Here is a 27,563-nt window from a genome sequence, read left to right on the forward strand (position 1 = left end):
AGCTTCATAATTAATTAAAGTCTTAGACTTAGAAGATTTTCATCAGTAACCCCGAGGTTTTAAAGTGCTTTTAGAAAAACCCCCAACCCAACCCGTAACCGTACACAGTGCACGGATATTACAATACGTCGACCTGAACAGTGATCAAATCTTGACGACAAGATGAAACAACATGACGTCGAAATTTGTTGAAGCTAGATTTTTGGAAAATTAGAATTTCAAATTTTTCGTTGTTGCTCTATGTGCAAAAAGGACTATATTTTAATACTGGCGACAGTGAAACTAAATAGCCCCCAGCAAGTGCGAATTATCAACAACAACACGCAATAGAGAGAACTGAGAGATTTTGTTCAGAGGAACCTCCAAAAATTTGTAGCTAAGAAAAGGCGTAATGTTATGTTCCATTTCTTAACTACAGTTTTAGTCTCTGCAGAACATCAAAAAGGGATCTGAAATTGTGCAAAGACACTGCATATACTTGTTACCTATGCTAATACAAATGCTAACCTTGTTGCTAATTATTCTTGGAATGATTTCGTTCAATTGGGTTACAAATTTTTTGAGCTTAATTTTGATACCTGAAAAATTTTGATTCCTGAATTCACTTGCAATATTTGACTGGATACAATTGCAATTTTTTTGGGGGGGTGGTGGTTATTGATAGACATTCAGGAGGATTATAAAAAGTTCGGATCTTTTCCGTTTCTGCCCCCCCCCCCAGCTTAGTGGGTGCATATTATTTGCACCCCCCAGACGCACGTGCCATATTTTTACATGATGATTTACTATGTAATGACACGTGCTCTGTAACTGGGGGGAGCATAACGTACTGGGGGGGGGGCATAAACGGAAAAGATCCAAAAGTTCTTTGCAAATTTGTAAATTTGAGAATTTTGGTAACCAAGTTTTCTTTCAACCGAGACTATAATATCCAATACCAGAAATAAGATATGTAGCAAGATTTGGTTGTGAATAAATTTAATGATTCGATATGACCGAAAATTGCAATAATTTATTAGTACAGATCACTGATTAAATTAATCAATTTTTAATTTTTTCAAGTTGTTGGCGCCTCAATTTGAAATGGCTGCTTGTAAAAGCACTCGAGTTGTATATGTAAATATGATTATTAAAATCCGTTCTTTTTGATTCGAGATATTAAATATTTGCCGTATTTGTACTTTTTTTGTTCGATACATTGAATTTTTCAGAAAATGGATAAGGCTTATGAATATGATGTATCAGAATCAGAAATCATAGGCCGGGGAGCGTATGGAACAGTTTATTTGTGTCGTAGAAAATCTGATGGACGAAAAATCATATTTAAGGTGAGAGTTCTCAGACTGTAAATTATACAAATAGAGGGGTTTCAAAAAATATTCATCTGCTGGTAACTGCGATAAGTTACCGGACTTGAATTTGTTTCTTCAATGAAAGGTGACCTCGTGTGCTATATAAGGTAATGCGTTACAAATAAAAAGTGACGGCAGTTGCGTAATGGCGAAAAGTGTACCTTAAATAGCTTTTACTAAAAATAGCATGACAGCATGTATACTCATTATGCTACTGCCAAACATTGTATTGACGAAAACAACCTTTTGTGTTTGAGACTTAATATGCGATAGCTGTATGCGGTAAAATACTCCTGCAGATGCTTGCTGCGCAAAAACTGAAAGCATTTTTAAAATCACAATCGAAGAACTGATTCCAAAATGATAGATTTTTCGTCGTATAATCCGAACAATACTATTGTCTCATGGGCCCAAGTAAATAGAAAAATTCCTTTGGAGAAGAAATCTCGAACAGATTTGCTACTCCCAGAATTGAAGCCTGAAGAAAAAATACGATTTGTGTGTTTATCTGACACTCATTCGAAACATCTTGACATTGATCTACCTGAGGGCGACGTTCTTATTCATACGGGTGACATTTCAATGAGAGGCGACGCATCTGAAATTGAATTGTTCAACAAATGGTTGCAAGATCTCCCATTTAAACACAAAGTTGTTATAGCGGGAAACCACGATATGTGTCTGGACCGTCGATTGAAACGAGGAAGAAAACCTGCGAATGGACATGAAATTTTAGATAATTGTGTTTATCTAGAAGAAGAATCCACTGAAATTGAAGGCTATAAAATTTTCGGATCTCCGTGGGTCCCCACTTTTGGTTTTTGGGGTTTTATGAAGAACCGAGATGTGATCAAAGAAGTTTGGGATCGGATCCCTGATGATACGGACATTTTATTAACTCATGGCCCACCTATGGGTATTCTGGACCACTGTGACACTGGCGCTCTTGCTGGATGCATGTATTTACTAGATGCTGTAATTAACAGAGTCAAACCTAAATATCATATCTTTGGACATATTCATGAAAGTAACGGTATTGTTAAATCAGTGAAAACTGACACTACATTCATTAATGCTGCTAATTGCACCGTGTTTTATGATGCTGACAATGCTCCTTTTGTTTTCGAATTACCCAAGATAAAATAATTATGGGCATGCAAGTTTTTGAATACTCGATCCTTCTTATTTAGTTTTCCACAACAATTTAATGTTAGTTAGTGGATGGTTTTGCAGCAGAAGAGCCGAAGGGCAGATACAGTAGATTCATGGCGGTGGACAAGCTCTCCTGTTTTGAATGGGAATAGATCTGCAGGGGGTTGTATTATCTAGCTTCTGTGTTGCAAGCAAAGCCGTGACAGGAGTTTTGTAAAATTGTTTGGTGGTTTTGTTTACAAGACGTTAATGTGCACTTGATGCAATTTTTGATAATTGAAACTTGTTTTCATTTGAAAAGGAGGAATTAACACTTCAGTTGACATTCAAACTTTGCTTCTAGGGTTAGAATTGATAGCAAGTATGTATTAATTAAGTAAAGAGTGTTATATCATTTAGTGCTTGTGTCAGCTGTGTATTTATTTTCTGCAGGTATTTAATTCGAAGGTATCTCATGCGATATGTTGTTAAGGCCAGTCTTTTGGCAGTTTAGAGACCTCTCTCATTAGACCCCCCCCCCCCCCAACCCCGACACGCATACACCTCATTCCGCCCCTAATCCCCGCATGCTTGACCCCATTGAAACCCCGCCGCAAAGCCCTAATTTGCCCCCTTTTTCTTCTTTCCCAACGCTTTTCTTCATTTAAGCTTAAGATAGCCTATGTAAGCCTGGCTAGCTACTGACGAAGCCAGCCGCTTGACTTAGAGAGTTTCACCCGACATTAGTTGCTCTTTCATAGAATAGAACGATTTAACTTATTCTTGGCTGATTTTTAATTGCTTCGAAACAAAATCTGGCAGTTGTTTTGGTACTAATGCGATCTTTCGTTCTACCGATTTTTCTCAGCCGTTTTACTTGACGACTTTTCCAGTGATCTTTTCACATTTGACTTCTTGATTTTTGCTTGTTAAATAGCTCTGTCAATGTAAAATCGCTAAACTTAGTTGGCGTAAGTTTACTAAGAGTATAATGGAAATGGAACCGAAATTAAGCATTTAAACAGCCTTAGTTGGTTCCTTACCCCCCCCCCCCCCGCTGTTTATTTGATCCCGCCAACTGTTTGACAGCAATTTGTAAAACAGTGGTCTGGGTTTTGATTTCATTGTGTACTGTTATTGTTGTAAACAAAATTCCTTCTTCATGAAAGAAGCGACTTAGATTGTTTTGGCAACAAAATTTTAGTTAGGGTTTTGGCATTGCTTATGGACACATATTTCAAAAGTTTGGCGTCTTTTATGAGACTGATGGTGGAGAAAAAGGTCTTATAGTGTTCTAGGCTACTGAATTGGTCAAAAATTGTCTTGCTTCGTATTGCGATCGTTAATTTTAAGTTTTCCAATAGCTGCGAAAACAATGACTGATGTTTGTAGTGTGATATACTGGATAATGATACCGGTTACTTTGTCCACGCGTGTACTTTGACAGTCTTCTGTTGCATTTCATTATCCTTTATTTTTTGAAATTATTTAGTGACAGATGTCGGTGAGAAAACAAAACAGAAAGCAACCTTATCGTTCTTTGGAAAGAATATAAAGCATTGTGTCAGTTCCAAGTTTTTTAAGTCACGTCATGACTCAAGGTATCCTTATATTTTAATTGAAGAGATCGTCCATATAGAAGAATGAAATGATAGTTTATACGCTTCTAATGATTTATTTAATAAAATTTCAAGTAAAACTTGTTCCAAATGAAGATACTACCAGAAATAAGCTAAATAAAAGACAAAAAATTTCAATACGAAAAATGTAAAATAAACTTAAATTTCAAACCTTTTCTTCGATTTGTCACGTAAATATTGAATAGAGATTTTTTGTTTTGACTGATGATTTATTGAATAAAATTTCAAGTAAAACTTGTTCCATATAGAAGAATGAAATGATAGTTTACACGCTTCTAATGATTTATTTAATAAAATTTCAAGTAAAACTTGTTCCAAATGAAAATACTACCAGAAATAAGCTAAATAAAAGACAAAATTTCAATACAAAAAATGTAAAAAAAAACAGAAATTTCAAACCTTTTCTTCGATTTGTCACGTAAATATTGAATAAAGATTTTTTGTTTTGATTGATGTAAATTGTTCCAAGTTACTTTAAATTGTCTTTGCGTCTAATTGGTCTTGTAGATCTGGAACTTTTTTATGTTTTATGTTTACTGTTTTATGTTGAACAGGGACTGTTTAATGTTGAAAAACGAATGACAATGCATGATTTTTAATATTTGTTTAAATTGTAATAAAATGAAGGTTGGAACATTCTGTGCTCGGCAAAGTCTCGCACGAGTAGTCGTGTTATGTTTCTGTCTCGTGTATTTGCGAGTAAGTTTTCAACAATAGCCGAGAACAATAAATTAAAATTTTGCAAAAATTCTTTGCAACATGAGAACCAGGAGAAAAGGCATGCATTCTGGTTCCCATAATAAAGACAACCACATCTAATATTGACGTTTTAATTCGGTTATATCACATCAAAATGGAACATTCTGTGCTCGGCACAGTCTCGCACGAGTCGTCGTGTTATGTTTCTGTCTCGTGTATTTGCGAGTAAGTTTTCAACAATAGCCGAGAACAATAAATTAAAATTTTGCAAAAATTCTTTTGCAACATGAGAACCAGGAGAAAAGGCATGCATTCTGGTTCCCATAATAAAGACAACCACATCTAATATTGAAGTTTTAATTCGGTTATATCACATCAAAATGAACTCAAGTAAAAGTCAGCAGTTCTTCTTTGTAAACGCAGAAAGTGCTACTACAATGTTTGGCTTTAATCTTATTGATATTGAAGTCAATTGAAATTACGGGTCTTTCTATCCCCACCCCAGCTTAGCGGTCAGATGAACTATACCCCCTAATCATGGTAAATATACCATAATGAGGGGGCTATAATTTTATGGGGGCTATAATGAGAAAGAACCGAAATTACTTTAGTCTTTAAGAAAACGCTTTTGTGATCTACGTGCATAAATGAAAACAAAGACATTTGACGATGAACTACATTTTTATTCAGAATAACTGAAGATGATTAAAGTAAAAGGAAGATTCGAAAGATGATGTCCAGAAATGAGATAATTGGCACGCCGCAATTAAACAAAAAACGGACACCAATAGAATTTATGTAAGCATTCGTTTTCCACAGCTAGTATAAAATTTTGTGCAGAGCACATAATAGCATCAGAGTAGGGAACATATGGCGATTTCCAGTGTACCATTGAATTGAATTGAATTTCTCCCATTTAAATGATAAAATGACACGGATTAATCATAATTATTTAATATAGATTAACGGGAGAGGACGTTTGGCGATGCTCTCGTATCCTAACAGAACGCCCCGAAAAAAGGAAACAGGTTACTTGAACGCAATTTCTTTGATTACACTGTTGTTCAATCAAATTATATTGGAAAAAATTGACAGGATTCTGAATTTTACACGAAGTCATTTTTTCAGCATTTGTCAAGACCTTTTTCCGCAACAGAAAATTCAATAAAACTCGACCCCTATGTTCAAGTGACATTGTTAACAATTTAGTCTTGGATGATTTCGGAGTAACAAGCTGTGCAGTTCTGGAACGTGTCCTGTAGCTGTGATTACAATCAACTTTCAACATCTTTTATTTCTACAGTTTCATGAATCTTGCTGTAACACTTCAAGCAAAATATGAGTAATATTAATAAGTTTTAAAAAAGCATATCCTAAAACAGAACCCAGCGATAGAAACATTAATAAGCGCACGTGTATTGATATTTATTACATAAAACATAAAACATGCATCAATCGGTAAGAGTGAGATCTATAAAGCTATGGCAGTGCCATAGTATTTTTTTCTCGTTCGTTTCCAGGTTGCATGGCCTTGCTGGAGAACAGGTGAAACTTCCCGAAGATGGGATTGTTGCAGAGCTTACAGACACATGTACTTGACTCCTCTTGGCTGTAACAACCTTCAGTACTGCGCTTCAGCTGGTGTAACCCGTTGGCATAAAATAGAGCAAATGGACGTCTATTGCATGGTTTTGCGTTCTGAATGCACAGAAAGTCATCTTCATACAAGTGCTTTAGAAACTGTCTGTTTTTGTGAAACTTGGAGATGTTAGCCCAGCGCTTCCAGTATCGTCCAATGAAACTTCTGTAGTGGTTTTCGATAGATTCCTGGTTCTCGGGTGATGCAAAAACGGAGACATCGTAGGTCGCCACAGGCTTAACAACTGCTTCCAACAACCTGTAAGCGCTCTGAAAATTGATTTTATGGAAATCGACCTTAGACCTCAGCGAGTTTGTAGCCTTTGTGCACTTTAATTTAAGGTGGTTTAGTTGAGAAGCAATTGACACGGTGGATGATAACAGTATTCCAAGGTATAGAAACTCGCTGACAGAGTCTATTAGTTCTCCTCTGTAATAGATTTTCTCCGTGTCACCCAGGCGTCCACCGGGTCGGAATTTCATGAATTTCGTCTTGTCTGTGTTAACCTCGAGGACATTTTTGGCACAGTAAGCGGATAAATTGTACATAGTATTGTGAATATCATCTATAACCCGGGATCCGATGACCGTATCGTCGGCAAAGAAATTAACGTTGCAAGCAGTGTCCTGGATCGTTGTGACAAGGTCTGCGATATAAATACTAAAGAGAAGAGGTGAACTTGTCCCCTTGTTGTACCCCCGAATCAGCGTCGATTTCTCCGGATAGAGTCGTTTTTGCACAACCTATTATTCGCGTGTCGGACAGGATAATGGTGATGCTATCCAACAGACGTGTGGGTGTAAAATAATCAGAACTTCTGTAGCAGCGTAGATCTGTCAATGCTGTCGAAAGCTTTCCTGAAATCAATAGATACACTAATATCGTGATATGGTGTCGACCGAGGCCGAGATGAGTGACACAAGTTGTTTGGTCGCATCGATTGTGCTCCGCCCTCTACGGAAACCATTTTGGCAGTCCGGTAGAAGTTTCTTATCTTCTTCCTACTCTTTGAGTCGGTTGAAAAGTAACGACGTAAAAATTTTCAAGAGCGTTGGTATCAAAGCAATACCTCTATAACTGTGGTGATTTTGTCGATCCCTTGCTTTTGTATAGTGGCAACAGCATACTGATTTTCCAGTTGAAAATAGGGGATTTTCCATAGATTGTGCAATTGAAATAGGGGATCCAATAGGGTGTGCATTATGTTTAATGACGTCGTAAGTGATACCATCTTGTCCGGGGGCACGTTTGGAGGGAAGCTTGGCTCTAACATCCAATAATTCGGCCTCTGTGAATAGATTGTCGTAATCGTCAAAAGGCTCGGGGTCGAAATGTTTTATCTCACAGTGTGACTTTTGTAGGATCAGCTTAGTGTTCTTCCGAGTCGTGTAGGGGGATTGAGCTCTATAACTGTGGTGATTTTGTCGATCCCTTGCCTTTGTATAGTGGCAAAAGCATACTGATTTTCCAGTTGAAAATAGGGGATTTTCCATAGATTGTGCAGTTGAAATAGGGGATCCAATAGGGTGTGCATTATGTTTAATGACGTCGTAAGTGATACCATCTTGTCCGGGGGCACGTTTGGAGGGAAGCTTGGCTCTAACATCCAATAATTCGGCCTCTGTGAATAGATTGTCGTAATCGTCAGAAGGCTCGGGGTCGAAGTGTTTTATCTCAGTGTGACTTTTGTAGGATCAGCTTAGTGTTCTTCCCAGTCGTGTAGGGGGATTGAGCTTATACAAGGTGAAAGAGATTTCGATTGAATGATTTTCCAGAATTGGCTTGGGTCCGTCTCAGCTTGACGTATTATGCGCTTCTCGTTGTCCTCGTTATATTCCAGAATACGTCTCCGACAGGCTCGTTTATAATCCTGTTTGGCGACCAATTGGTCCTTTCGACGTCACATTATAGTGAATAGGCGGAGTTTGTGGTACAGTTCCCTTTTGGACCAAGGTTCCTCTTTTTCGGTGGAATGGTGGATTGCTTTTGTAATCGAGTTACTGAAGTCATCTATATCGTTTTCGTCAACCAATGTACTTGGTACATTGTTCAACTGTTCTGATAGCATGAGTGGGTCGCATTTGCGGATAAGTTAATTCCGTAGGCTCTTTTTAGCAAGTTGTAGAGGAATTTTTGTACAAACCTGGCAGTGTCTTGTGGCTTCAAATTTTGAAATATCAAGTATCTGTTCACTAATGAAAACAAAGGTCTATTGTACTACTACCATTTTGAGATTCGTATGTTGGTACTAGAGGGTCGTTTATCAAGCGGAGGTTGTATGCAAGCATCAGATCAGTCAAAATTTTGCCCCTATCTTGCTTGCTATCCAGACGACAATTGATATCGCCAAAAAGCAGGCAACATGAGTTATAAGGTAGTTTCTCGATAGAGTACGCAATTTTGTCGTTTATAACCTCTATTTCAGTATGTGGACGAAAATATGCCGCAATAATGTATAGTTAATTTAACTGCACTACAAGGATTTCTGAGGACGAAAAATGGTGTCGCGTGGGACAGTCTAGATTGATGTTAGTAAAAATTGCGATGCCACCAGACGGCCCGCTGCGCTCCGATAGTTTTGTAGCCGGTGAGTGAAAACCATTGAATCCATGGATATGAGATTGCCGTAGGTGTTTAGTTTCAGCAAGCATTAGAATGTCGTAGTTGATGTGTAGTTGTGAGTCCGTATAGGATAGAGTTTTCATAGCTCCATGTACGTTCCAAAACATAAAATTTAGAGTTTTTTTCGTGGAGGGCGAGTGCTTTGGTGGTCAGATATCTGTGGTTGGGTTTGGTATCGGCCTTTCAGGTCCATACTGTATCACCTTTGCCCGATAAATTTTAGCGATTTTGAGGGTTCAATTCGCGCATCTCCCGGAGCTGTTGTCGCAGTAGATAATCTTGCTTACGTTGTTCTTTTGTCATGTCGGGGTTGATGTAAGTATCTTTGTACCGAGGTAATAGTCGCAGGTTCTTGGCTAATTTCAGAACCTTCCATTTTTCTTTCGCATCTCCTAATTTCACGATTAAAATTTTGCGTTTATTCTCGACAGTTCCATTCCTGAGAGCTTTCAGTTCAACATTTACGGGTTGAGCTTTGGTTCCTAAATCGCTGAAGATTCTGGAAACCAGCGCCTTTTATTTGCGAGTTTGGTGGATCTGATATAATCAGATTCGCCTCACGAGCAGATTGTTGTTTTTTTTTGTTCGTATGGTTTCGAGTAGAACTGCTGCGGACGAATGTGTGGTTACCTGGGCGTAACCAGGTTTTTCATGGTTTTTTGCGGAGTTTTTCAGATTGCTTATCTTTTTCGAGTTTCTTGATCTCATTGGAGGCAGAGAAACCACTCATAGGTGGTTTCGTCGGCTTCTATTCTCTCCAAGTGCTCGGCCGAGTAGACTCGGACGTCTGTTTAGACTCTTCATTTATTTTTACATTCCACACTTCTACTTTGTTTTGCGAGTAAGTTTTCAATAATAGCCGAGAAGAATAAATTAAAATATTGCAAAAAGTCTTTTCCAACATGAGAACCAGTAGAAAAGGCATGCTTTCTGGTTCCCATAATAAAGACAACCACATCTAAGATTGAAGTTTTAATTCTGTTATATCACATCAAAATGAACTCAAATAAAAGTCACCAGTTCTTCTTTGTAAACGCAGAAAGTGCCACTACGAGGTTTGGCTTTAATCTTTTTGATATTGAAGTTGATTGAAATTACGGGTCTTTCTACCCCCCCCCCCCCAGCTTAGCGGTCAGATAACCTAAAGCCCCCTAATCATGCTAAATATACCATAATGAGGGGGCTATAATTTCATGGGGGACTATAATGGTAGGACTCGAAACTACTTTAGTCTTTAAGGAAACGCTTTTGTGATCTACGTGCATAAATGAAAACAAAGACATTTGACGATCGAATACTTTTTTATTCAGAATAACTGAGGATGATTGAAGTAAAAAGAAGATTCGAAAGATGATGTCCGGAAATGAGATAATTGGCACGCCGCAATTAAACAAAAAACGGAAACCAATAGAATTTATGTTCGTAATCATTCGGTTTCCACAGCTAGTATAGAATTTTGTGCGGGGCACATAATAGCATCACGGTAGGGAACATATGGCGATTTCCAGTGTACCATTGAATTGAATTGAATTTCACCCATTTAATTGATAAATGACACGGATTAATCATAATTATTTAATATAGATTCATAGGAGAGGACGTTTGGGGATGCTCTCGTATCTTAATGGAACGCCCCGAAAAAAGGAAACAGGTTACTTGAACACAGTTTCTTTGATTACACTGTTGTACAATCAAATTATATTGGAAATATTTGACAAATTTCTGAATTTTACACGAAGTCATTTATTCAACATTTGTCAAGACCTTTTTCCGCAACAGAAAATTCAATAAGACTCGACCCCTATGTTCAAGTGACATTGTTAACAATTTAGTCTTGGATGATTTTGGAGTAACAAGCTGTGCAGTTTTGGAACATGTCCTGTAGCTGTGATTACAATCAACATTCAACATCTTTTATTTCTACAGTTTCTTGAACCTTGTGGTAACACTTCAAGCTAAATAAGAGTAAATTTTTCAAGTACATCACAGTAACAGTTAAAACTTGAATTTGAAGAAAAAGATTGAGTCATAAGGTTTTTTGAAGAAAATTGTTCGGAGAATTTTCTTTTTCATTTTCTCAATTTTTGTTGACGACCCAGTGTGGTACATCCATAAATCAAAATTCCATACTCAAAGATTGGGACAATTGTACTTCTTTAAAATAAAATGAGGGTGTTAGGGTTGTATGACTTCCTTAATCGAGCCAAAATAGGAACGAAGATTTGAAGCTTTGTGCAAACAAATTATATATGCTCTTCGAATGTTAAGTGAGAGTCAATAATTATTCCCAAGTATTTGAAATGATGACAGTTATCTCCATGTTTTCGCTTGTTATTTTTATCTCAAAAAATTTAGAAAAAAAAATTTTTCGAATCGTTCATTTCCAGTTTGTTTGAATGTAGCCAACTGACAATGGATATTATCTCTTTGTTTAGTTCTTCACAAGTGGGTTGTGTTGGAAAAAGCAAGAAAGTGTTATCAGCAAACAGGTACATTGTGGAGTATCTACAAGCGTCCTCTAAATCGTTCAAGTATAATAAAAACAAGAAGGGTCCTAAGACCGAACCTGGAGGAACTCCTTTTTCCGATGCAACTTCTTAGAAAAAAATGTTCCATAATACACACTGTGTTCTATCCCATAGATAGCATTTAAAGCATTCCAAAACTGGACCACGAAACCAACGTCGTCCAATTTTCAAAAGAATTTCTCGTTGCACAGTGTCAAAAGCTTTTTGTAGATCTAAGAATCAGCCGTACATTTATTTCCTTGCCTTTTTTCCTTGGGGATGATTTCAACAACGCTGGCCAATGCGTCGACTGTCGAGCGCTTAGATCGGAGGCCAAATTGTTTTTTATACAGAATAAGAAGATTTTCTAGAAACGAACTGCATTTCTTGAACTTTTTCAAAAGTTTGACTCAATGACGGTAGAATGGAAATGGGCCGATAGTTGTTTACATCCGATCTTGGTCCTTGTTTATAAAGTGGAAGCACTTGAAATCTATCGGATATCGCTGATTCTTCAACGGCTGATTAATTAGAAGAGTGATGAAAGGTGCAAGAATCGAGGCTACCTGTTGATTTTTTGTTAGAAATTAGAATCTTGAAGTTTATTAGATATTAGATCTTTACCATCAGAAGCCGACATTTCAATTTGTTTAGTTTCCGCCCTCACTTAAGTTAAGTCTCTTTCCGTGATAAATATTGGCTGATCCACTGATGTGCTTGCTGAAGACCGCCGAATTTTTTTTTACTTTCAGACACCTCTCTCTTCTGTTTTCAGTTTCAAGTTTTGATGCTCGTTTTTGGTTTTACCAATAAGTCTATTGACTAATTTGAAGGTTTCTCTTGAGTCTTTCCCACAGTCGTCGAATAAGTTGGCATAATAATTTTTTTTGGGTTCGCGTATTTGTTGAGTGCACGCGTTCCTAAACTGAAAATAACGAATTTTGTCAGATTCTAATTTTGTCTTTATCCATGTTTTCCTATATAAATTTCGCTTTACCATTACGTTTTTGAATCGGTTGGTTATCCAATTATTCTTTTGCTGACATTTGCCTGCGACTAATGGCTGGAACCTGTCTATGGCTCCTGTTATACAGACAGTTACTGAAGTTTTCTAACCAAATGGCAATCAAAGTTTTTCAGTACTTTTGGACAATTAAAACCTTTTTACTGCGAAGTGAAAAAGTTTAGTTTTTTGATTTGATACGGACTTTGTTTCCAGTGTAGCAAAACGAGGTAAGTGATCTGTAATGTCATTTTTCAGTTTCAATAGCACAATAATTTTTATCAAAATTTCTGAAGAAAAGGTCAAGACTTGCGCAGCTAGTATAGAATTGTGTGCGGAGCACGTAATAGCATCAGGGTAGGGCACATATAGCTATTTCCAGTGTACCATTGAATTGAATTGAATTGAATTTCTCCCATTTAAATGATAAAATGATACGGATTAATCATAATCATTTAATATATATTAACAGGATGGGACGTTTGGCGATGCTCTCGTATCTTTATGGAACGCCCCGAAAAAAGGGAAACAGGTTACCTGAACACAAGTTCTTTGATGACACTGTTGTACTGTATCAAATTATATTGGAAACATTTGACAAGATTCTGAATTTTACACGGTCATTTTTTCAGCATTTGTCAAGACCTATTTCCGCAACAGAAATTTCAATAAGACTCGACCCCTATGTTCAAGTGATATTGTTAAAATTTTAATCTTGGATGATTTTGGATTAACAAGCTGTGCAGTTTTGGAACGTGTCAGGTAGCTATGGTTACAATCAACATTCAATATCTTTAATTCTACAGTTTCATGAATCTTGTGGTAACACTTCAAGCTAAATAAGAGTAAATATTTCAAGTACATCAAAGTAACAGTTAAAACTTGATTTTGAAGGAAAAGATTGAGTCATAAGGTTTTTTGAAAAAAATCTTTCGCAGAATTTTCTTTTGCAATTTCTCAATTTTTTTGTATACGACCTAGTGTGGTGCATCCATGAATCAAAATTCCTTAATCAAAGACGGACAATAGTACTTCTTTAAAACAAAGTGAGTGTGTTACGGTTGCATGACTTCCTTAATCGAGTCAAAATAGAAACGAAGATTTGAAGTTTTATGCAAACAAATTATATATATACTCTTCGAATGTTAAGTGAGAATCAATAATTATTCCTAAGTGTTTGAAATGATGACAGTTATCTAAAAGATAGTCTCCATGTTGTCGCGTGATGTTTTTTTCTCAAAAAATTTGGAAAAAAAAACTTTTCGAATGGTTCATTTCCAGTTTGTTTGAATGTAGCCATCTGACAATGGATATTATCTCTTTTTTTAGTTCTCAACAAGTGGGTTGTGTTGGAAAAAGCATGCAAGTGTTATCAGCAAACGGGTACGGTGTGGAGTATCTACAAGCGTCCACTAAATCATTCAAATATAACAAAAACAAGACGGGTCCTAAGACCGAACCTTGAGGAACTCCTTTTTCCGATGCAACCTCTTAGAAAAAAAATGTTCTATAATACACACTGTGTTCTATCCCATAGATAGCATTTAAAGCATTCCAAAACTGGACTACAAAACCAAGGACGTCCAATTTTTTCAAAATTTCTCTGTTCACAGTGTCTTTTTGTAGATCTAAGAAACAGCCGTACATTCATTTCCTATCTTTGTTTCCTTGAGGATGATTTCAACAACGCTGGCCATCGCGTCGACTGTCGAACGCTTAGATCGGAAGCCAAATTGTTTTTTATACGGAATAATAAATTTTTCTAGAAACGCACTGCATTTCTTGAACTTTTTCAAAAATTTGACTCAATGACGGTAGGATGGAAATGGGCCGATAGTTGTTTACATCCGATCTTGGTCCTTGTTTATAAAGTGGAAGCACAATAGCCTTCTTGAAATCTATCGGATATTGCTGATTCTCTATCGGCTGATTAATTAGATGAGCGATGAAAGGTGCAAGGTTCGAGGCAACCTCTAGATTTTTTTATTAGAAACTAGAATCTCGAAATTTGTTAGATATTAGATCTACACCATCAGAAGCCGACAATTCAAGGCGTTTAATTTCCCCGCTCACTTCAGTTGAATCTACTTCCGTCAAAAATATTGGCCGATCCACTGTTTGCCCGGATTTTGGGTTTTGAGTGTTTGGAATTTTCAGGTGAATGCTTTTAGAAACTGAATCAAAGTGTTTGTTGGAGACCTCCGAAGTTTCTTTACTTTCCGACACTTCTGTCTCTTCTGTCTTTAGTTTAAAGTTTTGATGCTCGTGTTTGGTTTCACCAATAAGTCTATTGACTAATTTGAAGGTTTCTTTTGAGTCTCCCACAGTTATCGAATAAGTTAGCATATATTTTTTTGGATTCGCGTAGTTGTTGAGTGTACGCGTTCCTAATCTAAAAATAACGAATTTTGTCAGATTCTAATTTTGTCTTTATCCATGTTTTCCTTTATAAATTACGCTTGACCATTAAGTTTTTAATGGGTTGGTTAACCAATTTTCCTTTCGTTGACCTTTTTCTGCGACTAATGGCTGGAACCTGTCTATGGCTCCTGTTATACATTTTGGAGCAAAACACTCAGGGATTTTTGATTAGATGACAGCACCTGAAGTTTTCTAACCAAATGGCAATCAAAGTTGTTCACTACTTTTGGACAATTAAAAGCCTTTCTACTACGAAAAAGGTTTATTTTTTGTATTTGATACGGACTTTGTTTCCAGGGTAGCAAAACAGGGGAAGTGATCTGTAATGTCATATTTCACTGTTTCAATAGCACAATTATTTTTTATCAAAATTTGTGAGGAAAAGTTCAAGACTTGACTCAAGTCAAGACTAATATTTTTTTGGATTCGCGTATTTGTTAAGTGCACGCGTTCCTTAACCAAAAATAACGAATTTTGTCGGATTCTAATTTTGTCTTTATCCATGTTTTCCTATATAAATTACGCTTGACCATTAAGTTTTTTAATCGGTTTGTTATCCAATTTTCCTTTTGTTGACCTTTTTCTGCGACTAATGGCTCGAACCCGTCTATGGCTCCTGTTATACAGTTTGGAGCAAAACACTCAGGGATTTTTGATTAGATGACAGCACCTGAAGTTTTCTAACCAAATGGCAATCAAAGTTGTTCACTACTTTTGGACAATTAAAAGCCTTTCTACTGCGAAAAAGGTTTATTTTTTGTATTTGATACGGACTTTGTTTCCAGGGTAGCAAAACAGGGGAAGTGATCTGTAATGTCATATTTCACTGTTACAATAGCACAATAATTTTCATCAAAATTTGTGAGGAAAAGGTCAAGACTTGACTCAAGTCAAGACATATTTTTTTGGATTCGCGTATTTGTTAAGTGCACGCGTTCCTAAACCAAAAATAACGATTTTTGTCAGATTCTAATTTTGTCTTTATTCATGTTTTCCTATATAAATTACGCTTGACCATTAAGTTTTTTAATCGGTTGGTTATCCAATTTTTCCTTTGTAGACCTTTTCCTGCGACAAATGGCTGTAACCTGTCTATGGCTCCTGTTATACAGTTTGGAACAAAATACTCAGGGATTTTTGATTAGCTGACAGCACCTGAAGTTTTCTAACAAATGGCAATCAAAGTTTTTCAGTACTTTTGGACAATTAAAAACCTTTTTACTGCGAAGTAAAAAAGTTTAGTTTTTGATTTGATACGGACTTTGTTTCCAGTGTAGCAAAACGAGGGAAGTGATCTGTAATGTCATATTTCACTGTTTCAATAGCACAATAATTTTTATCAAAATTTGTGAGGAAAAGGTCAAGACTTGACTCAAGTCAAGACTAATATTTTTTTTGGATTCGCGTATTTGTTAAGTGCACGAGTTCCTAAACCAAAAATAACGAATTTTGTCAGATTCTAATTTTGTCTTTATCCATGTTTTCCTATATAAATTACGCTTGATCATTAAGTTTTTTAATCGGTTTGTTATCCAATTTTCCTTTTGTTGACCTTTTTCTGCGACTAATGGCTGGAACCTGTCTATGGCTCCTGTTATACAGTTTGGAGCAAAACACTCAGGGATTTTTGATTAGATGACAGCACCTGAAGTTTTCTAACCAAATGGCAATCAAAGTTGTTCACTACTTTTGGACAATTAAAAGCCTTTCTACTGCGAAAAAGGTTTATTTTGTGTATTTGATACGGACTTTGTTTCCAGGGTAGCAAAACAGGGGAAGTGATCTGTAATGTCATATTTCACTGTTTCAATAGCACAATAATTTGTATCAAAATTTGTGAGGAAAAGGTCAAGACTTGACTCAAGTCAAGACTAATATTTTTTTGATTCGCGTTTTTGTTAAGTGCACGCGTTCCTAAATCAAAAATAACGAATTTTGTCAGATTCTAATTTTGTCTTTATCCATGTTTTCCTATATAAATTACGCTTGACCATTAAGTTTTTTAATCGGTTGGTTATCCAATTTTTCCTTTGTAGACCTTTTCCTGCGACAAATGGCTGGAACCTGTCTATGGCTCCTGTTATACAGTTTGGAACAAAATACTCAGGGATTTTTGATTAGCTGACAGCAGCTGAAGTTTTCTAACAAATGGCAATCAAAGTTTTTCAGTACTTTTGGACAATTAAAAACCTTTTTACTGCGAAGTAAAAAAGTTTAGTTTTTGATTTGATGCGGACTTTGTTTCCAGTGTAGCAAAACGAGGGAAGTGATCTGTAATGTCATATTTCACTGTTTCAATAGCACAATAATTTGTATCAAAATTTGTGAGGAAAAGGTCAAGACTTGACTCAAGTCAAGACTAATATTTTTTTGGATTCGCGTATTTGTTAAGTGCACGCGTTCCTAAATCAAAAATAACGAATTTTGTCAGATTCTAATTTTGTCTTTATCCATGTTTTCCTATATAAATTACGCTTGACCATTAAGTTTTTTAATCGGTTGGTTATCCAATTTTTCCTTTGTAGACCTTTTCCTGCGACAAATGGCTGGAACCTGTCTATGGCTCCTGTTATACAGTTTGGAACAAAATACTCAGGGATTTTTGATTAGCTGACAGCAGCTGAAGTTTTCTAACAAATGGCAATCAAAGTTTTTCAGTACTTTTGGACAATTAAAAACCTTTTTACTGCGAAGTAAAAAAGTTTAGTTTTTGATTTGATACGGACTTTGTTTCCAGTGTAGCAAAACGAGGGAAGTGATCTGTAATGTCATATTTCACTGTTTCAATAGCACAATAATTTTTATCAAAATTTGTGAGGAAAAGGTCAAGACTTGACTCAAGTCAGACTAATTTATTTTTTTGGTTTCGCGTATTTGTTGAGTGCACGCGTTCCTAAGCCAAAACTGACGAATTTTGTCAGATTCTAATTTTGTCTCTATCCATGTTTTCCTATAAAAATTACGCTTGACCAGTAAGTTTTTTAATCGGTTGGTTATCCATTTTCTTTTTGTTGACATTTGCCTGCGACTAATGGCTGGAACCTGTCTATGGCTCCTGTTATACAGTTTGGCACAAAACACTCTGGGATTTTTGATAAGATGACAGTTATTGAAGTTTTCTAACCACACGGCAATCAAAGTTCAGTACTTTTGGACAATTAAAAACCTTTTTACTGCGAAAAGTTTTTTTTTGGATTTGATACGGACTTTGTTTCCAGTGTAGCAAAACGGGGGAAGTGATCTGTAATGTCATATATCACTGTTTCATTAGCCCAATAATTTTTATCAAAATTGGTGAGAAAAAGGTCAAGACTTGACTCCGAGATTCTCGGTTGTCTGGTTATTACCGAATCTAATAGATAAACCCATTTGTGCAGGTAATATTTTGAAATTGTTGACCCATGGACGAGTGGAAAATTCGTTCATTTTTAAAATTGCCGCATATGATTACTTTCGATCTGTTGTCGACAAATGTTTCAAGATACTTACCAATAAATTTGAGAAAATCTGTTGTATCTGGGTGGTACATGGAAAAATATGACGATGAACAGCTTTTGCTCTCCAATAAAAGCCTGAACCCCGAGACTTTCTTCATAATTGGTTGAACATTTGTTGACAATTTCAACGCCCTCTTTGCAAAAAATTGTGACTCCTCTTTAGTTCGGTTTTTTAATATGCTTTTGTATTCATCTATTAGAAAATGATTTTGGTAGTTGCTTTCTTTAATCCAGGTCTCGACACGACATATTACTGTGGGATGAGACCCGTGTTTTTTTTGAGAAAAACTTGGAGTTCCTCAGGGTGCTTGTTTAGGGAGCGAACATTTAGAGTTAACATTGTTGCGCTTAGTTTTTGATTGGTTGATTCTTTCTTGGGTACCCATGCCGGATGATGCAGTTGTGGAGACTTCAACATTTTGTTTCTTTGAAGCAGGATTGGCATAATTTCATAATTTTTGCTGTAATCGGCCATAGCATTTGGATAAATAATTTTTTTTGCCATACTAAAGATTTTTTTGCCATAATTGCGATATGGAGTACCAGACGTGATTGCAAAGGTTCTTGGTTGCTTCTTGGGATACGGTGACAATTCACCCTTCACCCTGGTTGTCAATTTCTTGGTAGTTTTTTTCCATCGAACACCCAAATCTTTGACTTGCGGATTTTAAATTAAAGACTCATTTCACGAGCCTTGTTTTCAGTTTCAGCGTCTGTTTTTGTGAGCCTTTGGTGAATGAAAAGCCGCCCAATTTTTGAAACCCTTAAGCCAAGACGCTCTCTTCAGAATCACACCTCTTTGTTGCAAATACAAAAATGTACAATAACGGGGGCAATTTTTCCTGGCCTTAAAGCATGCGCTATAGACATTCCATCAACATTGAACCTTACCTTGAGAATTTTGGTTGATAAATTAAAGATTTGTGGCAGTGCATTACCGTCCTCGGGGATCTCCAGGTTGGTGAAAATTAAAAATGGTCGATGTTGGTATCTTTCAATGGATAAAACTCTTTTTTTTAATTGATAAATAGATTTTCGGAGTAAACTTGCTTGCGCAACAATATTTAGGCGCTCATTAAGATTTCGAATAGTAAGGTTTTGTTGAGTAATTGTATTTGTCAGTTTTTCAATCAATTTGTTGAGATCACTGATGTTTTCGGCGAAGATCACTGATGTTTTCGGCGATCTGTAAGAAGAATTGTTTAACGTAGCCCCTCAAAAGAGCAATAAGAATAATGTGTTAACTGCGAAAGAGCATAAGAAGTCAAGTGCAAATGTTAAAAGAACAACAGACTGTTCTTTGGTGTGCTTGTTTTGCTATGTTACATTGGGTATAGGATTAGGAAGCCCCTCCAGCGTGCGAAGCCCCGCACCATATACACCCTCCATACCTTATATTATCAAATCGCACAAGTGTTTCGTTGTAGGATTTACACAGATGATGCAATTTTTCCAAAAGTTTTGATCCGCGCTAACTGCCAGATAGTGCAAATATAATAGCGTATTTTATCGGATATGCCAAATTATCCAAAATTTTGCTCTGAGAAAGTTAGCTGGGAGAGAATTCTGGAATTATGTTTACTACAAACTGTATAGAAACCCCCTGTAATCGTTATGCTATTAGGTTACTATGTAAAACCTAGTCATGTACGAGAGGTCCAGTAAACGAGGGTCAAATTAGATCAAACTTAACTAATTAGGAGATCCCGATGGGTCAGATGAGTGCAGAGGACAGACAGGGAGCTATGAATGAAGTGCAGGTGCACAAGATGCTACCCCCTCATGCCAATATAGTGCAGCACTTCGACTACTTCATACATGAGCAGGCACTCATCATTGTCATGGAGTATGTACAGGGTGGGACGCTCTACGACTTCCTCATCAAGAGGGGATCTGCATTACTCGGTTTGCCACCTTAATTATTCTCAGTTGCATCAGATATTAATTATACTGTCAATTTAATTTTCTTGTTTATTATCCAAGAAATGTTTTTGGCTGGACTGAAATAATTAGATGAATCAAATGTTTCTTGATAGGGGTTTGATAGATTTGCTTTTTCAATAGCCTTCGGAAAACGATTCGCGCTTGCCAGAAATTGCTCTTATAGTGCTAACATAAGCTTTGAAAACCCTTTCCACCCCTTTATACCCTTGGTAATTGTATTTTGTTTTATGATCTTGCGTTCGGGCCTTTTCCACTAGTAGGATTTAAATACATTTTAAAATTAGATATAAATAAAACCAAACCTTCTTACCGAATTTTGTTATTCTAATTTAAGAGTACAAAGAGAATCAGTAATATGCACTGACACAATGTTTCAACCCCTCAAATGATAATTAATGCGTAAACTTCTTCAATTTTAAACTTCCCCGAGCCCTCGATGGTAGCTTCAGTTAAGATTAAAAAATCAATTCCTATTGCATGGGATTGTTCACAAATGTCTGTATTGTTCACCAATTTGGCGATTTGCTTGTTTCCAGAACGAGTACTTTGGCCTGTTTTCTAAAAAAAACGTACAATAGATTTCATATCTGCAGTTTATCTCAAATTCTCTTTCGCTGACAATCACGTCGAAATCCCCACTGTTCAAATTCCGAAAGCAAGGACTTGTATGAGAAATTGTAAAGAATTTCATACAAGTAAAAAGTAGAGAAAATCAACATTCTGTTGTTTCAATTGCGCGTTAAAGTTGATAATGCATGGTGAAAATTAACATTTAAACCAAAACTTGATTATTGCTTCAATGTAAAAGATGAAACAATACGGCATTATAAGGTAAAATATGTATGAGCTGTAGGACAGAAATTTACCAAAATTTGCTTGTTTATGTTTTCTTGTTTAACCTAATTCTTAATAAAATTAGACAAATTTTTGAGCGTAACGATTTTGAGGTGTATTATTAGCAGAGCATATGCAATATAAAGTGCGTCAATCAAAATAATTAAATAAAAATTGTTAAGACGGGCAAAGAAGTAATATAATAGATGTTTCCTGTCATTGATGTTGAAACCTCTACGGCCGCCAAATGTGTGCAGTTTTCTGAGGAATAAAAAATGCCAAAATTTGGTAACGGAAAAAGATTGAATCATCCGAAAACGATTCTTGCTTGCCAGAAATTGCCCCTATAGCGTGCCAACAGAAGTTTCGAAAACCCTTCCAACTTTATACTTTTGGTAATTGTATTTTATTCTTATGATCGATCGTTCAGCCAGTTTCCACGAGCAGGATTAAATACATATTAAACATTATTTAAATAAAACCGAAACTTTTGTTATTCTAAGTTAAAAGAACAAAGAGAATCAATAATGTGCGAGCACATAATGTTCCAATCTCTCAAATGATAATGTGTTAAGTTTATCAGTTTTAAACTTGCCCTAGCCTTCAATCGTAGCTTCAGTTAAGATTAAAAATGAAAGCCTATTGCATGGAATTGTTCACAAATAGGTGTATATCAGTTCGGCGATCTCATTGTTTCCAGAATAATTATAGTGGCCTGTTATATAAAATAAATATAGAACAGGTTTCAAATGTGCATTGTCTCAAATTAATTTTTGCTGACAGTCCTATCGAAGTCCTCCACTCTTCGGATTCTGAAAGGGCAGAATTTGTATGAGAATTTGTAGAATTTTTCATACAAGTAAGAGTAGAAAAAATAGGCTTTCTGTTGTTTCAATTCCCCGTTAAAATTGATAATGCATGGTCAAATTTAACATTTAAACCGAAAATTGATTATTGCTTCAATGTAAAAGATGAGAAAATACCGCATCATAAGAGAAAGTTTGTATGAGCTGTAGGACAGAAGACATTTACAAAATTTTTCTTGTTTGTTTTGTTTAAACTAATTCTTGAATATAGTCAGACAATTTTTCAAGTGTATTGACTTCGAGGTATATTATTAGCTGAAAAAATGCAATATAACGTGTGTCATTCAAAAGAGTTATATAAAAAGCTGTTAAGACGGACAAAAAAGTAAGAAAATGTATGTTTCCTACCATTTTTGATGTTAAAACCTCTACGACCTCGAAATGTTTATAGTTTTCTAAAGAGTCAAAAATGCCGTAATTTGGTAATTGTAACGGAAAAAGATTGAACCGGGGAAAATTTTTCTGATTTTTGCAGATAAGATGTCCTCGGCCAGATCATTGAGAAACGCCTATCATGCTGTGCCGTAAATGAGCAAAGTTTTGATGTCATCCTTTTCTATTTGTCTTCTTAAACATCATTGGCAGGCATAGAGATAACGAAAAAAGACTAAACTGCGTCCAAATCAGCCAGCAAATACCTGGTTTTTATTTAAAATGTTTATTTGAAAAGTAAGCGAAGAGAAAATTAATAACAATCATTATTATTTATTAATTCCGCTCGAACAAATTTTGAAGCAATAATTGCAAACGCGTGTCTTTTTATGCAAAATTTTTGCTTGACGCTTTTGATCTTTTGTTCTAGAGTATTCTTTGACTTCTTGAGTGACTTTTTCACACTTTAGTTCTTCATTTTTTAGTGATCTAAGTCGCTCTCGTTCTGAAATAATTTTTGTTTTTTAAAGTGATTGTGAGCGAAAGGATATCAGAGACTTTATGGTCGAACCCCAATGGGGAACGTTTTTGTGCCCATAAAACATTTTTAACCTACGCCCGCTCTAAATTAAATTGCCCTATGTGCCGTTCAAAATCAATTCATCCCACTTTAGTTGGTTCATGCTTATTGAATCAAAATAATTGAAAGAATGCGCATAAAATGCGACTTCCGTTTTAATTTCGAAATTAATCAATGCGGTTGCTTATCAACAGTCCTGAATTTCTGCAGTATTGTTTTCACCATTCTTTAAGCTGTTTCTGACAAGTAAGTGGTTAATTAGTTCAAGGTTTTCGCTTAGCTTATAATAAATAGTTGAGTTTGCCACCAAAAGCATTCCATGTACTTTAAGCGTGTCCTCATTTTAACAATCGTTAGTGCTTGCAATAAAAGACTCGTTAGTGCTTGCGTGAGTGCTTGTTTTTGCAATGGAATATAAACCCTTTGAAGATGCTTTCCTTAAAATATCAGTCGGACAAAATTGGCTTTTACAAAAAAAGTTAGACTAGTATGAAGTTCCTAACCCCATTTCGTTGGGGGTTGGAGCAATGATCATGTTTTATTCATAATTTTCTATGCAATTAAAATTAACCACACAATTATTTCAAATCTACCTGTTTTAAGATTTGAAAAAAATTCATGAGAAAATCGCCAGGCACTAGGTTGCAGAGAAGCCTAAAAAAATTGACCGATTAAACTTCTGTTAAATCTTCAGAGCATGTAGGTATTGGAGATAAGGAATATCCACACTTTGTATCCTTGTTTCAGAGGAGTCTGAGATCTTGCATCTGTTCGTACAGATGGCATTGGCGCTTCATCATATTCACCATAAGAGTATTCTCCACAGAGACATCAAGACACAGAACATTCTCCTCAACAAAGACCACTCCGTGCTCAAACTGTCCGATTTCGGCATATCCAAAATACTTGCCTCAAAGTCAAAGGCGTACTCTGTAAGTTGCCTATTATAGACCAAGCCGCAAACCATTGTCAGACTAGGATCTAAGCACCTCTAATCTCAATCTCAGTGATAGACCGTTATTGGTTGAATTAATATAACCAAGTTTATTAAATTTTGTAATAAACCTATAATAAATCACTGTTCCTTTGGATGCTGTTTTCTCAGCTTGTGCTTGGAAATTTGACTTGGTTCAATTTGCCCGATTGTATTAGAGAACTACTGAACGCAAATTGGGCAAAATTGTCCAGCGTTTGAAGTTAAATCACTTGACGAATTACGCGCGAATGTAAAATTTATTTTAGGTTGTGGGCACGCCTTGCTACATCAGCCCAGAGCTATGTGAGTCCAAACCATACAACCAAAAGTCAGACATCTGGGCATTGGGTTGCGTGCTGTACGAACTGTGCACTCTTAACAGGGCCTTCGAAGCAGCTAATTTGCCTGCACTGGTGTTCAAAATCATGAAGGGAAATTATCAACAGATATCGGACAGGTATTCACCTGAATTGAAGCAATTGGTGCGGAGTTTGTTGAACTTGGACTACACTAGGAGGCCCAACGTGAGCCAGATCCTGGCGCAGCCCATCATAATTAAAGTGATGTACTCGTGCATTGTCAGCATCGGAGCTATAAAGATCAAGCCACGTCAAGAGGTTGGGCTCCTGGAAGCATTACGTTGCAAATAGTACATTCGATAGAATAAGTTTAGTCCAAAATGTCAGCGTTATTCACAACCATGTTTCAAGATTAGAGTTGTAAGTGTATACAGCAGTGGTAGTGAGCAAAACTAGTTCAGGTTTGCTTCGGAATTGGAAATATCCTTGAAACACGCACGTGAAAGTTATAAAATGCCAGATCTCTGGAGTGCCAGATTTTTCTACATACATACAGTGCCAGATTTCAAACTTGCTTTTTCGTGTTTGAAGCAACCCCCACCCCCGCTCCAACGTGAATGTGATGAAGTCACTTCGAAAATCTGTCTAATAACTCGAGCCACTATGCAGTTCTCGATTAATGCCAGATTTTCTATGTTTTAATCGGAATTACGTAACCTATGCTTCACATTTGTCCACGATGTCTGTTTTTGAACAAGCGTGGACAACAGTGCTCTTTTTCCTTATTCAACGTCACTGTTGTCCACGCCATCAATGTTCACACCACGAGCTGTTTACTCTATATACTTTTTGGAAAATTATCATTATGCCGACTAAAGGAAGTCAGGTGTTGCAAAGTATGCACAGCATATAACTATATTCCTGATGTCTTTATGAAAAAGGCAAGTATCTCAGTCTTGGGGCAGCACTGCGTAAACATGAATAGAGCATAATTATATTCTTCAGATGTTTTGTTGAACGAGGAAAGTTTGAAATGGTCTCAGTAAATAGTTAAATTTTAGAATGAGCTTTTAAGCGGTGAAGCAAATGGCGACAGTAGCGATAGTCTGTCCAAACCCAAATCAGAAGCGTCGGCAAGTGGATCAAACAGAAGGTCCTCTTCTCAGCCTAACGAGACAAGTGCAATATACATTTGGGGATCATCTAAGTTAACAGTGCCTTCTAAACTGGTGCTTCCTTCAGGTGTTGATCAGATTCAGGACATCGCAATAGGAAGATCTCAGAAGTACGCATTAGCTAAATCAGGAAAAGTAAGTTCATTGATATTTGATATTTCTGACAGTTCATTATTATTCAGTACAAATATCTGAAAAGAATCATCTGTACATCAAATTTTCGAAAGAGTTTAATCAGCCGCGGGTAGCAATGGTGTAGCTGAAAGTTGAACCTATGAGCTATTAGGTTGAACTCTTAGTGCGTGAGTTAAATGGGCGAAATGTTACTATTATATTTTGTATCCAGATCTTCACGTGGGAGCAGGTTGATAATACAGATGTCTCACTGGTCATGCTTCCCGGAATGACAGCGGATCTCAACCAGCAATTGACGTCACAGATGTTTGTTCCCAGATCACTTGAAGGCCAAGGAGGTGTTGTTGTGGCCAAGATTGCGTGTGGAGACCTATTTGCTGCTTGTGTCACTGACCGTGGAATCCTGATGACATTCGGTGGGGGTTCTAGCGGTTGCCTGGGACATGGGAATTTTCAAGATGTGAAGCAGCTGAAGATAGTGGAGGCGTTAATTGGGTGTGAGGTCATGGAGTTAGCGTGTGGTTCTAACCATGTGGTGGCGTTGACAACTGATCAGGAACTGTTTTCGTGGGGTATCGGTGACAACGGGAGACTAGGATTGGTGAACAAAAGTGGAAGTAGCAGTGGTTGCAAAGGATCAAATGTACCTGTGTTGATTAATGGACAAGTGTTCGAGAGCAACGTTGTTAATATGCACTGTGGTCTGGATACTACGTGCTTCATTACCAGGAATAATAAGGTAATGTTTAATGTGAAGTGATTTCTAGGGCTATTACACCAGTGTTCGCGACGCAAATATAAATGTAAACAAAATGCTTCAAAGCAATATTCTATTGCTCTTTTGGGAAATTATTGGTTATAGCTCAACTAAACAACATTGGAATTCATTTGGAGCGCTAGTTGGCTGCAATTTTTAAGCTTTGCATGTTAGTTTTCCTTAAAATAATGGGCTATAAATCGAAATATAGTGCTATCCTAAGCTTTTCAACTGTTTTGAGTAGAGAAACTTATTTAGATCTATGTATGCGGAAGCAATCGTGAGAACAAACTGTGTCTTGACTATTTCTCACACGAAGATAACCGAATGAAACAAGTTGATTTCATCTGCCAGCCGACGAGGATCAAGCACGAGTTCTTCACTGATATTGTCGATTGCTCTATCGGCTACACCCACGGTGCTTTCATCAACTCTTCAGGGGAAATTATTTTGAGTGGTTCTAATTCTGCCGGTCAACTAGGGATGCCCTCTTCGGATAAATCAGTTCCTCAACGTCATGTAATCAAAATGAATTCCATGAATTCGGAGCTTGGAAATGTTGCAGCGGTTTCATGCGGTGATTACTTTACGACAACGGTTACAGAAAGTGGAAAAATATTTTCATGGGGACGGAGTGCGAAAGGTAGACTGGGACGGACAGGAGAGAGTGACGTCATCAATAGACCAGGTGAGGTGACAATCAGACGCGAATTAGTCCTGGATCAGTTAAGTCACAGTGTGAAAGTGCAATGCAGCCATGATAGTACAATGCTTCTTTTACAGGGACGTGATAGTTTTGAACATGATTCCGAATCCAAATGAAGCAATTTTTTTCAATTTAATTATCTGTAAATAGTGTCCATATTTTGATAGCTTTATTTGTGTGCAAATTAGAGTTACAATCTGTACATAACTTTTTGATGCTTGCAATCTAACCTTTCGATCTGTTCTTTTGGAAGCTAGGATAATTCGGACTCAGAATCGTTTATGATAGAAAGTTCATTTGTTCAAATGTTACGCTTTTATGGTCTATCAATCCTTCGAAAGGGGGCATCGTTTACTATGCTGAACATGAACAGCGGGCGCAATCGCAGTGATTCTGTAAAACCTCCTC

At 36.7% G+C, this 27,563-nt stretch overlaps 2 protein-coding genes across 2 annotated transcripts; both read left to right on the top strand.

Annotated features, from left to right (window-relative positions):
- Positions 1 to 863: 863 nt before the first annotated feature.
- Positions 864 to 27,397, top strand: LOC142336243 (serine/threonine-protein kinase Nek8-like). Its single transcript, XM_075384925.1, has 7 exons — positions 864 to 1,328; positions 20,212 to 20,416; positions 23,855 to 24,039; positions 24,350 to 24,700; positions 25,444 to 25,692; positions 25,904 to 26,431; positions 26,708 to 27,397. Exons 1-7 carry the CDS (start codon positions 1,215 to 1,217, stop codon positions 27,269 to 27,271), a joined length of 2,196 nt encoding a protein of 731 aa, XP_075241040.1. The 5' UTR covers positions 864 to 1,214; the 3' UTR covers positions 27,272 to 27,397.
- LOC142336244 (metallophosphoesterase domain-containing protein 1-like) lies at positions 1,374 to 2,574 on the top strand. The gene has a single exon (XM_075384926.1). It carries the CDS (start codon positions 1,713 to 1,715, stop codon positions 2,496 to 2,498), a length of 786 nt encoding a protein of 261 aa, XP_075241041.1. The 5' UTR covers positions 1,374 to 1,712; the 3' UTR covers positions 2,499 to 2,574.
- Positions 27,398 to 27,563: the final 166 nt, after the last annotated feature.

The sequence above is a fragment of the Convolutriloba macropyga genome, chromosome 3 (genome assembly GCF_964194025.1).
Source record: "Convolutriloba macropyga chromosome 3, txConMacr16.3, whole genome shotgun sequence".
In the NCBI taxonomy this organism is placed as follows: domain Eukaryota; kingdom Metazoa; phylum Xenacoelomorpha; order Acoela; family Convolutidae; genus Convolutriloba; species Convolutriloba macropyga.